The sequence below is a fragment of the Ranitomeya imitator genome, chromosome 5, assembly GCF_032444005.1.
Source record: "Ranitomeya imitator isolate aRanImi1 chromosome 5, aRanImi1.pri, whole genome shotgun sequence".
NCBI lineage: Eukaryota > Metazoa > Chordata > Amphibia > Anura > Dendrobatidae > Ranitomeya > Ranitomeya imitator.
In genome coordinates, this window is record NC_091286.1 from 702,787,560 (window position 1) to 702,800,709 (window position 13,150).

General features: G+C 43.0%; 1 protein-coding gene across 1 annotated transcript in view; it reads left to right on the forward strand.

Moving 5' to 3' along the window:
* LOC138638862 (zinc finger protein 135-like) overlaps window positions 1–13,150 on the forward strand; it is a 78,988-nt gene that overhangs the window by 46,604 nt on the left and 19,234 nt on the right. The window contains exon 2 of the mRNA XM_069728555.1: window positions 10,150–10,234. Within this exon, the coding sequence (XP_069584656.1) occupies window positions 10,150–10,234 (85 nt within the window). The remainder of the gene's footprint in view (window positions 1–10,149; window positions 10,235–13,150) is intronic.

Below are 13,150 nucleotides of genomic sequence, written 5' to 3' on the forward strand. Positions count from 1 at the left end.
ACTGTCACTAATTATCACTGTCATTAGAGAGCAGAGACTGTCACTAATTATCACTGTCATTAGAGAGCAGAGACTCACTAATTATCACTGTCATTAGAGAGCAGAGACTGTCACTAATTATCACTGTCATTAGAGAGCAGAGACTGTCACTAATTGTCTCTGTCATTAGAGAGCAGACTGTCACTAATTATCACTGTCATTACAGAGCAGAGACTGTCGCTAATTATCACTCATTAGAGAGCAGAGACTGTCGCTAATTATCTCTGTCATTAGAGAGCAGAGACTGTCACTAATTATCATTGTCATTAGAGAGCAGAGACTGTCACTAATTATCATTGTCATTAGAGAGCAGAGACTGTCACTAATTATCACTGTAATTAGAGAGCAGAGACTGTCGCTAATTATCACTGTCATTAGAGAGCAGAGACTGTCACTAATTATCTCTGTCATTAGAGAGCAGAGACTGTCACTATTTCTATGTCATTAGAGAGCAGAGACTGTCACTAATTATCTCTGTCATTAGAGAGCATAGACTTTCGCTAATTATCTCTGTCATTAGAGAGCAGAGACTGTCACTAATTATCACTGTCATTAGAGAGCAGAGACTGTCGCTAATTATCACTGTCATTAGAGAGCAGAGACTGTCACTAATTATCACTGTCATTAGAGAGCAGAGACTGTCGCTAATTATCACTGTCATTAGAGAGCAGAGACTGTCACTGATTATCACTGTCATTAGAGAGCAGAGACTGTCACTAATTATCACTGTCATTAGAGAGCAGAGACTGTCACTAATTATCACTGTCATTAGAGAGCAGAGACTGTCACTATTTATCTCTGTCATTAGAGAGCAGACACTGTCACTAATTATCACTGTCATTAGAGAGCAGAGACTGTCACTAATTATCTCTGTCATTAGAGAGCAGAGACTGTCATTAATTATCTCTGTCATTAGAGAGCAGAGACTGTCACTAATTATCACTGTCATTAGAGAGCAGAGACTGTCACTAATTATCTCTGTCATTAGAGAGCAGAGACTCACTAATTATCTCTGTCATTAGAGAGCAGAGACTGTCACTAATTATCACTGTCCGAGAGCAGAGACTGTCACTAATTATCACAAATTAGAGAGTAGAGACTGTCACTAATTATCTCTGTCATTAGAGAGCAGAGACTGTCACTAATTATCTCTGTCATTAGAGAGCAGGGACTGTCACTAATTATCACTGTCATTAGAGAGCAGAGACTGTCACTAATTATCACTGTCATTAGAGAGTAGAGACTGTCACTAATTATCACACTCATTAGAGAGCAGAGACTGTCGCTAATTATCACTGTCATTAGAGAGCAGAGACTGTCACTAATTATCACTGTCATTAGAGAGCAGAGACTGTCACTAATTATCACTGTCATTAGAGAGCAGAGACTGTCACTAATTATCTCTGTCATTACAGAGCAGAGACTGTCGCTAATTATCACTGTCATTAGAGAGCAGAGACTGTCACTAATTATCACTGTCATTAGAGAGCAGAGACTCACTAATTATCACTGTCATTAGAGAGCAGAGACTGTCACTAATTATCACTGTCATTAGAGAGCAGACACTGTCACTAATTATCTATGTCATTAGAGAGCAGAGACTGTCACTAATTATCACTGTCATTAGAGAGCAGAGACTGTCACTAATTATCACTGTCATTAGAGAGCAGAGACTGTCACTAATTATCTCTGTCATTAGAGAGCAGAGACTGTCACTAATTATCACTGTCATTAGAGAGCAGAGACTGTCACTAATTATCACTGTCATTAGAGAGCAGAGACTGTCACTAATTATCACTGTCATTAGAGAGCAGAGACTGTCACTAATTATCACTGTCATTAGAGAGCAGAGACTGTCACTAATTATCACTGTCATTAGAGAGCAGAGACTGTCACTAATTGTCTCTGTCATTAGAGAGCAGACTGTCACTAATTATCACTGTCATTAGAGAGCAGAGACTGTCACTAATTATCACTGTCATTAGAGAGCAGAGACTGTCACTAATTATCACTGTCATTAGAGAGCAGAGACTGTCGCTAGTTAGCACTGTCATTAGAGAGCAGAGACTGTCACTAATTATCACTGTCATTAGAGAGCAGAGACTGTCGCTAATTATCACTGTCCGAGAGCAGAGACTGTCACTAATTATCAGTGTCATTAGAGAGCAGACACTGTCACTAATTATCTCTGTCATTAGAGAGCAGAGACTGTCACTAATTCTATGTCATTAGAGAGCAGAGACTGTCACTAATTATCACTGTCATTAGAGAGCAGAGACTGTCACTAATTATCACTGTCATTAGAGAGCAGAGACTGTCACTAATTATCACTGTCATTAGAGAGCAGAGACTGTCACTAATTATCTCTGTCATTACAGAGCAGAGACTGTCGCTAATTATCACTGTCATTAGAGAGCAGAGACTGTCACTAATTATCACTGTCATTAGAGAGCAGAGACTCACTAATTATCACTGTCATTAGAGAGCAGAGACTGTCACTAATTATCACTGTCATTAGAGAGCAGACACTGTCACTAATTATCTATGTCATTAGAGAGCAGAGACTGTCACTAATTATCACTGTCATTAGAGAGCAGAGACTGTCACTAATTATCACTGTCATTAGAGAGCAGAGACTGTCACTAATTATCTCTGTCATTAGAGAGCAGAGACTGTCACTAATTATCACTGTCATTAGAGAGCAGAGACTGTCACTAATTATCACTGTCATTAGAGAGCAGAGACTGTCACTAATTATCACTGTCATTAGAGAGCAGAGACTGTCACTAATTATCACTGTCATTAGAGAGCAGAGACTGTCACTAATTATCACTGTCATTAGAGAGCAGAGACTGTCACTAATTGTCTCTGTCATTAGAGAGCAGACTGTCACTAATTATCACTGTCATTACAGAGCAGAGACTGTCGCTAATTATCACTCATTAGAGAGCAGAGACTGTCGCTAATTATCTCTGTCATTAGAGAGCAGAGACTGTCACTAATTATCATTGTCATTAGAGAGCAGAGACTGTCACTAATTATCATTGTCATTAGAGAGCAGAGACTGTCACTAATTATCACTGTAATTAGAGAGCAGAGACTGTCGCTAATTATCACTGTCATTAGAGAGCAGAGACTGTCACTAATTATCTCTGTCATTAGAGAGCAGAGACTGTCACTATTTCTATGTCATTAGAGAGCAGAGACTGTCACTAATTATCTCTGTCATTAGAGAGCATAGACTTTCGCTAATTATCTCCGTCATTAGAGAGCAGAGACTGTCACTAATTATCACTGTCATTAGAGAGCAGAGACTGTCGCTAATTATCACTGTCATTAGAGAGCAGAGACTGTCGCTAATTATCACTGTCATTAGAGAGCAGAGACTGTCACTAATTATCACTGTCATTAGAGAGCAGAGACTGTCACTAATTATCACTGTCATTAGAGAGCAGAGACTGTCACTAATTATCACTGTCATTAGAGAGCAGAGACTGTCACTATTTATCTCTGTCATTAGAGAGCAGACACTGTCACTAATTATCACTGTCATTAGAGAGCAGAGACTGTCACTAATTATCTCTGTCATTAGAGAGCAGAGACTGTCATTAATTATCTCTGTCATTAGAGAGCAGAGACTGTCACTAATTATCACTGTCATTAGAGAGCAGAGACTGTCACTAATTATCTCTGTCATTAGAGAGCAGAGACTCACTAATTATCTCTGTCATTAGAGAGCAGAGACTGTTACTAATTATCACTGTCCGAGAGCAGAGACTGTCACTAATTATCACAAATTAGAGAGTAGAGACTGTCACTAATTATCTCTGTCATTAGAGAGCAGAGACTGTCACTAATTATCTCTGTCATTAGAGAGCAGGGACTGTCACTAATTATCACTGTCATTAGAGAGCAGAGACTGTCACTAATTATCACTGTCATTAGAGAGTAGAGACTGTCACTAATTATCACACTCATTAGAGAGCAGAGACTGTCGCTAATTATCACTGTCATTAGAGAGGAGAGACTGTCACTAATTATCACTCATTAGAGAGCAGAGACTGTCACTAATTATCTCTGTCATTAGAGAACAGAGACTGTCACTAATTATCACTGTCATTAGAGAGCAGAGACTGTCGCTGATTATCACTGTCATTAGAGAGCAGAGACTCATTATTTATCACTGTCATTAGAGAGCAGAGACTGTCGCTAATTATCACTTTCATTAGAGAGCAGAGACTGTCACTAATTATCACTGTCATTAGAGAGCGGACACTGTCACTAATTATCTCTGTCATTAGAGAGCAGAGACTGTCACTAATTGTCTGTCATTAGAGAGCAGACACTGTCACTAATTATCACTGTCATTAGAGAGCAGACACTGTCACTAATTATCACTGTCATTAGAGAGCAGAGACTGTCACTAATTATCTCTGTCATTAGAGAGCAGAAACTGTCACTAATTATCTCTGTCATTAGAGAGCAGAGACTAATTGTGGATTTGTAGACCCTATCACCGTGATAAAAATAAAAGAAATAGTAAATAAAACTCCCCTTTATCACACCCTTTGGGAAAAATAATAAAATAAAATTATGTGTACAATATTTCCATTTTTCCATTAGAGATAGAGTTGGGCTAAAGTTAGGGTAAGGGTTATGGTCAGAGTTAGGGTTGTGGTTATGATTACGGTTAGGGTTGGGATTAGGGGTGTGTTGGGGTTAGGTTTGTGGTTAGGGTTATGGTCGGGATTCGGGTTTGGTGTATTGGGATTAGGGTTAGGGGTGGTTAGGGTTGGGAATTGGGTTATGGTTAGAGTTAGGGTTGTGGTTATTTTTTGGATTAGGGTTAGGGGTGTGTTAGGGTCAGGTTTGTGGTTAGGGTTATGCTTAAAGTTGGGATTAGGGGTGTGTTGGGGTTAGGTTTGTGGTTAGGGTTATGCTTAGGGTTGGGATTAGGGTTAGGGGTGTGTTGGGGTTAGGTTTGTGGTTAGGGTTATGCTTAGGGTTGGGATTCAGGTTTGGTGTGTTGGGGTTAGGTTTGTGGTTAGGGTTATGGTTGGGATTCGGGTTTGGTGGGTTGGGGTTAGGTTTGTGGTTAGAGTTATGCTTAGTGTTGGGATTAGGGTTAGGGGTGTGTTGGGGTTAGGTTTGTGGTTAGGGTTATGGTTGGGATTTGGGTTTTGTGTGTTGGGGTTAGGGTTGTGATTAAGGTTATGCTTAGGGTTGGGATTAGGGTTAGGGGTGTGTTGGGGTTAGGTTTGTGGTTAGGGTTATGCTTAGGGTTGGGATTCGGGTTTGGTGTGTTGGGGTTAGGTTTGTGGTTAGGGTTATGGTTGGGATTCGGGTTTGGTGTGTTGGGGTTAGGTTAGTGGTTAGGGTTATGGTTGGGATTTGGGTTTGGTGTGTTGGGGTTAGGTTAGTGGTTAGGGTTATGGTTGGGATTCGGGTTTGGTGTGTTGGGGTTAGGTTAGTGGTTATGCTTAGGGTTGGGATTCGGGTTTGGTGTGTTGGGGTTAGGTTAGTGGTTAGGGTTATGGTTGGGATTCGGGTTTGGTGTGTTGGGGTTAGGTTAGTGGTTAGGATTATGGTTGGGATTCGGGTTTGGTGTGTTGGGGTTAGGTTTGTGGTTAGGGTTATGGTTGGGATTCGGGTTTGGTGTGTTGGGGTTAGGTTAGTGGTTAGGGTTATGGTTGGGATTCGGGTTTGGTGTGTTGGGGTTAGGTTTGTGGTTAGGGTTATGGTTGGGATTCGGGTTTGGTGTGTTGGGGTTAGGGTTGTGATTAAGGTTATGCTTAGGGTTGGGATTAGGGTTAGGGGTGTGTTGGGGTTAGGGTTGTGGTTAGAATTGAGGGGTTTCCACTGTTTAGGCACATCAGGGGGTCTTCAAACGCGACATGACGCCACCATTGATTCCAGCAAATTTTGCGTTCAAAAAGTGAAACTGTGCTCTCTCCCTTCTGATACCTGCCGTGCTCCCCATCAGTGGAATTCCCCCACATATGGGGTATTGGCGTACTCAGGAGACATTGCACAACAAATTTTGTGGTCCATTTTCTCCTGATACCCTTGTGAAAATAAAAAAATTGGTTCCAAAGTAATTTTTTTGTGAAAAAAGTGAAATGTTCATTTTTTTTTCCAACATTGCTTTAGTCCTTGCGAAGCACCTGAAGGGTTAATAAACTTCTTCAATGTGGTTTTGAGCACCTTGAGGGGTGCAGTTTTTGGAATGGTGCCACTTTTGGGTATTTTCTGTTATATTGACCCCCTAAACTCACTTCAAATGTGAGGTGGTCCCTAAAAAAATGGTTTTGTAAATTTTGTTGGAAAAATGAGAAATCGCTGGTCAACTTTTAACCCTTATAACTCCCTAACAAAAAAAAATTATGTTTCCAAAATTACGCTGATGTAAAGTAGACAAGTGGGAAATGTTATTTATTACCGTAACTATTTTGCGTGATGTATCTCTGTGATTTAAGGGCACACAAATTCAACGTTTGAAAATCTCAAAATTTTCACCATATTTCCGTTTTTTTCATATATAAACTCGTCAAATCGAAGAAATTGTACCACCAGCATAAAGTACAATATGTCACGAGAAGACAGTCTCAGAATCACCGGGATCCGTTAAAGCTCCAGAGTTATAACCTGACAGCGGTCAGAATTGTAAAAATTGGCCCGATCATTACAAGTTGGCTCCGTCACTAAGGGGTAAATCATGTAGACCACATTGTTGGTCTCACACGTAGAGTAACCATTGATGGGGTAAGATCTAATTACATTCGAACAGGCGACACAGCCTAAATATGGGAATGTTCCTTGTCTTCTGGTGTTCAGGAACTGTGGTACACGGGAAAAACTACCAATATCCTCCCGAATTATGCGATCCCTGATATTACGTGGACATTTTGTGCTCACGAGTGTTGGTAATTTAAAAGCTTCCACATCAGGATAGGCGTTACTTAATAAGGGATGATAGTATACATTTTTGTCTTCATTGGATAGTAGTTGTGGCCGAACAGGATACGTTCTTGGTGGGGTTTCGATTCAGTAGATTGAGGTTCTATAAAGGAATTTTCTGGACATTTCATCTAACCTGGTAGAGCGAATTGTTTGGTCCGATACGATATTAGTAACTCTATGAAATTGTGACCGATTGAAGCTATTTTTTGTGGATTTTGGGTGACAACTGCTATAATGAAGAAGGCTGTTGGAATCCGACGGCTTAGAGTAGATATCGGTAGACAAATGGCCTTCTGTATTTTTGACCACGAGGGCGTCTACAAATGAAATCTTGGATTGATCGAAATTGAGCGTAAACTGTAGTTCTGTCCAGATAGAGTTGAGGTCATGGACAAATTAGGTCAAAGCATCAACTATTGAGATCCAATGTGACGAGTAGGCGGTGAGAGGGACCTGTGGAGAGATCTGTAATGATCTTAAGAAAATGGCCGGTGTCGAGAATGAAGGAACGAGTCTTTTTGATTAATGGTGTGAATATCTTCTCAAGGAAGATAGACGGGATGGAAGCGGTGGAGGCAACAATGGGACGGCACGGTGGATTATAGAGAGATTTATGAATTTTGGGTAGTGTATAAAATACTGGTGTCACCGGATGGGGATTAGAGAGGAAGGTAGCTGTATTTTTTCTATTGTCTCATCTGATTCACCTTATCTTAATGTATATACACGATTGAATGAAATAGATTTTTGAGAGTGCGGTGGACATTGCTTCTTAGACGGTAGTGTAGTGTGTCGACCCCATCATCTGCGAGAGGACGAATGAAACTGTCTGGTCAGAGCTCAGCTTTAATACTACCAGGACAACCAATCAGAGCTCAGCTTTCATATTACCAGAGCAACCAATCAGGGCTCAGCTTTCATATTACCAGAGCAACCAATCAGGGCTCAGCTTTCATATTACCAGAGCAACCAATCAGAGCTCAGCTTTCATATTACCAAAGCCATTTATTAAATGGAAGCTGCACTGTGGTTGGTTGCTATTGGCAACAACATTATTTTTTTTTTTTTTTTTTTTTTTTTTTTTAAGAAATAAGGCCCAGAGACTATTATAAGGTTTTACTACAAGTCATTAAAGGCTCATTTCGAAATGACCAACACTTGTTCTCCTGTATCTTCCTGACAGGGCTGCAGCGTCTCTCTGATCACTATGTGTATATAAATGTACAGTGGATAAAATCTTGAGTTTTTTGTTATGTAAAAAATCCTAGCAAGAAGAAACATTTCAGGACTTTTGCTCCCCTTTAATGTTGCCCATATTATGTACAAATAATTTGAGAAAATAAACCAAAATCTTTTCAAGTGTAAAAAAGAAAAATAAAGAACAAAAATAATGTAGTTGCTAAAAATCTGAAGATGAGGATAAATTTATGCAGAGTCCAGAAGGTTTTGTTGCAGAATTGACTGATATTTGGAACTGTTCATAATTCCCTCCACCTTTACCAAAGCCCCAGCCCTAAAGCACAATGCTGCCTCCACCATGCTTCACTGTGGGGATGGTGATCTTCTGGCGATGTGCTGTGTCAGCTTTTCACCTTGTGGATTGTGGCCAAGAAGTTCCCCCTTGGTCTCATCAGCTATAAAACGTTTCATACTTCTGGTCGACGTAATGGAGGTTTTGGTAAAAACATAGGAAGGCTTGTATGATTTTCTGTGTAAGAAAAGGCTTCTGCCTTACTCCTGACCCAACAGGCTGGACATATGAAGAATGCAGGAGACTGTTTTCACATACTGGAAACATCCAGGGTTGGTCAAAAATTCCTGCTGCTCTTTTAATGATCCTGTCTGCTTCTTGGCTGCCTCCCACACCAATTTTTTTCTTGTCTTTTCAGCAATTTTTGAGGGATGTCCTGTTCAAGGTAGTGTCACTGTTGTACCAAGCTTCAGCCACGTCTTAATGATGTCTTCACATTGTCCATGGTAGATCTAATGCCTGGGATATGTATTTGTATTACCTCCTGACTGATAACTTTCACCAATGAGATCCTTTGCTGTGTTGTCAGCTGTTTTCGGACCAGAAAATGTCAGGAAAATCCTCCTGGAACAGCAACAATTTCTCTGGGGTTAATGACAACGACGGAGGCCGAGCAGTTGATACTATGTATCATAAGGGGAAATGTGATTGGCTAATTCTGAACACAGCAACCACGGCCTCAATTATAAGAGGGTGCTCACACTTATGCAACCACATTATTGTAGTTTTGTTATTTTCACTTTCTCCTCAAAGTAGTTTCAGTTTATTTTTCTATGGACTTGTACAGATTATGGTGATATTAAAGGGGGGAACGTTCTGAAATGATTCTTCGTGGAAGGATTATATTACATGACAAATACCTGGCATTTTACCAGGGGTGTGTAGACTTTTTAAATCTTCCCTACCCAAGCCCTCCGCTCCGCTAATGACCTCAGGTTAGCATCCTCAATGATCAGAACCTCCCACTCCCGTCTCCAAGACTTTACACGTGCTGCGCCGATTCTTTAGAATGCACTACCTAGGTTAATACGATTAATCCCCACAGTTTTAAGCGTGCCCTAAAAACTCATTTGTTCAGACTGGCCTACCGCCTCAATGCATTAACCTAACGATCCCTGTGTGGCCTATTTATAATAAAAAAAAAAAAAAAAAAGGTTCCTCGCATCATGTTCTCATACACTTTATGCAGTATTAGCCCTCTGTGTCTGTACTGCTACATACTTAGGCAGGTAACTGGTTCATGCAGCTTTACATGAACACCTGAGCCTTACACTATGGCCGGTCCGAATAACTAAAGCAATTGTTACCATCCACCTCTCGTGTCTCCCCTTTTCCTCATAGTTTGTAGCTTGCGAGCAGCAGGGCCCTCACTCCTCCTGGTATCTGTTTTGAACTGTATTTCTGTTATGCTGTAATGTCTATTGTCTGTACAAGTCCCCTCTATAATTTGTAAAGCGCTGCGGAATATGTTGGTGCTATATAAATAAAAATTATTATATTATTATTATTATTATTCCTGACATGGCTGCAGCATCTCTCTCATCAGTATATGTATACATGTATTTTCCTGAAGTGACTGCAGCCTCTCTCTTCATTTCTCGTATGTTATTTTACTTTAGAGCCGCAGTGCACATGTCGGACTCGGCTGATCCCGGTTTTTGTGCCATGGATGCTGCCATCCTCCCCCATCAGGTGTCGGTGCGGGTAAGGAAGCGAATCATGTATTCAGCAGCTGATTCTAGGCAGTTTCATTGTTTGGAGGTGTCATCCTTATGTGTTAGATGTCAGACTCTCATGGTAGACGGCTCAAGTGATAGAAACCATTTGTATTGTTACCCACTCTCGGTGCCAACCTCTCTTAATATCAGCATCTCATGGAAGCAACCTAGACAGTCTCTTCTAGAGCCAGCCTCGTGTAGCGTCAGCCTCTTGTAGAGCCAGCCTCATGTGGTACCAGCCTCATCTGGTGTCAGCCACCCTCCGTGCCAGCCTCATGGTATCAGCCTCATGTGGTGTCAGCCTCTCATAGAGCCAGCCTCTTGTAGAGCCAGCCTCATGTGGTACCAGCCTCTTGTAGAGTCAGCATCATCTCGTGTAGGCCTCTCATAGAGCCAGCCTCATCTGGTGTCAGCCACCCTCCGTGCCAGCCTCATGGTGTCAGCCTCATGTGGTACCAGCCTCTTGTAGAGCCAGCCTCATGTGGTACCAGCCTCTTGTAGAGCCAGCCTCATGTGATGTTAGCCTCTTGTAGAGCCAGCCTCATGTGGTGTCAGCCTTTTGTAGAGCCAGCCTCATGTGGTGTTAGCCTCTTGTAGAGCCAGCCTCATGTGATGTTAGCCTCTTGTAGAGCCAGCCTCATGTGGTGTCAGCCTTTTGTAGAGCCAGCCTCATGTGGTATTAGCCTCTTGTAGAGCCAGCCTCATGTGGTGTTAGCTTCTTGTAGAGCCAGCCTCATGTGGTGTTAGCCTCTTGTAGAGCCAGCCTCATGTGGTACCAGCCTCTTGTAGAGCCAGCCTCATGTGGTGTCAGCCTTTTGTAGAGCCAGCCTCATGTGGTGTTAGCTTCTTGTAGAGCCAGCCTCATGTGGTGTTAGCCTCTTGTAGAGCCAGCCTCATGTGATGTTAGCCTCTTGTAGAGCCAGCCTCATGTGGTGTCAGCCTTTTGTAGAGCCAGCCTCATGTGGTATTAGCCTCTTGTAGAGCCAGCCTCATGTGGTGTTAGCTTCTTGTAGAGCCAGCCTCATGTGGTGTTAGCCTCTTGTAGAGCCAGCCTCATGTGGTACCAGCCTCTTGTAGAGCCAGCCTCATGTGGTGTCAGCCTCTTGTAGAGCCAGCCTCATGTGGTGTCAGCCTTTTGTAGAGCCAGCCTCATGTGGTGTTAGCTTCTTGTAGAGCCAGCCTCATGTGGTGTTAGCCTCTTGTAGTGCCAGCCTCATGTGGTGTTAGCTTCTTGTAGAGCCAGCCTCATGTGGTACCAGCCTCTTGTAGAGCCAGCCTCATGTGGTGTCAGCCTCTTGTAGAGCCAGCCTCATGTGATGTTAGCCTCTTGTAGAGCCAGCCTCATGTGGTGTCAGCCTTTTGTAGAGCCAGCCTCATGTGGTATTAGCCTCTTGTAGAGCCAGCCTCATGTGGTGTTAGCTTCTTGTAGAGCCAGCCTCATGTGGTATTAGCCTCTTGTAGTGCCAGCCTCATGTGGTGTTAGCTTCTTGTAGAGCCAGCCTCATGTGGTACCAGCCTCTTGTAGAGCCAGCCTCATGTGGTGTCAGCCTCTTGTAGAGCCAGCCTCATGTGATGTTAGCCTCTTGTAGAGCCAGCCTCATGTGGTGTCAGCCTTTTGTAGAGCCAGCCTCATGTGGTATTAGCCTCTTGTAGAGTCAGCCTCATGTGGTGTTAGCCTCTTGTAGAGCCAGCCTCATGTGGTGTTAGCCTCTTGTAGAGCCAGCCTCATGTGGTATTAGCCTCTTGTAGAGCCAGCCTCATGTGGTGTCAGCCTCTTGTAGAGCCAGCCTCATATGATGTTAGCCTCTTGTAGAGCCAGCCTCATGTGGTGTCAGCCTTTTGTAGAGCCAGCCTCATGTGGTATTAGCCTCTTGTAGAGCCAGCCTCATGTGATGTTAGCCTCTTGTAGAGCCAGCCTCATGTGGTGTCAGCCTTTTGTAGAGCCAGCCTCATGTGGTATTAGCCTCTTGTAGAGACAGCCTCATGTGGTGTTAGCCTCTTGTAGAGCCAGCCTCATGTGGTGTTAGCCTCTTGTAGAGCCAGCCTCATGTGGTATTAGCCTCTTGTAGAGCCAGCCTCATGTGGTGTCAGCCTCTTGTAGAGCCAGCCTCATATGATGTTAGCCTCTTGTAGAGCCAGCCTCATGTGGTGTCAGCCTTTTGTAGAGCCAGCCTCATGTGGTATTAGCCTCTTGTAGAGCCAGCCTCATGTGATGTTAGCCTCTTGTAGAGCCAGCCTCATGTGGTGTCAGCCTTTTGTAGAGCCAGCCTCATGTGGTATTAGCCTCTTGTAGAGCCAGCCTCATGTGATGTTAGCCTCTTGTAGAGCCAGCCTCATATGGTATTAGCCTCTTGTAGAGCCAGCCTCATGTGGTGTCAGCCTCTTGTAGAGCTAGCCTCATGTGGTGTTAGCCTCTTGTAGAGCCAGCCTCATGTGGTGTTAGCTTCTTGTAGAGCCAGCCTCATGTGGTGTTAGCTTCTTGTAGAGCCAGCCTCATGTGGTGTCAGCCTCTTGTAGAGCCAGCCTCATATGGTGTTAGCCTCTCATAGAGCCAGCCTCATGTGGTGTTAGCCTCTTGTAGAGCCAGCCTCATATGGTGTTAACCTCTCATAGAGCCAGCCTCATATGGTGTCAGCCTCTTGCAGAGCCAGCCTCATGTGGTGTTAGCCTTTCATAGAGCCAGCCTCATGTGGTGTCAGCCTCTTGTAGAGCCAGCCTCATGTGGTGTCAGCCTCTTGTAGAGTCAGCCTCATATGGTATTAGCCTCTCATAGAGCCAGCTTCATGTGGTGTTAGCCTCTTGTAGTGCCAGCCTCATGTGGTGTTAGCTTCTTGTAGAGCCAGCCTCATGCGGTGTCAGCCTTTTGTAGAGCCAGCCTCATGTGGTATTAGCCTCTTGTAGT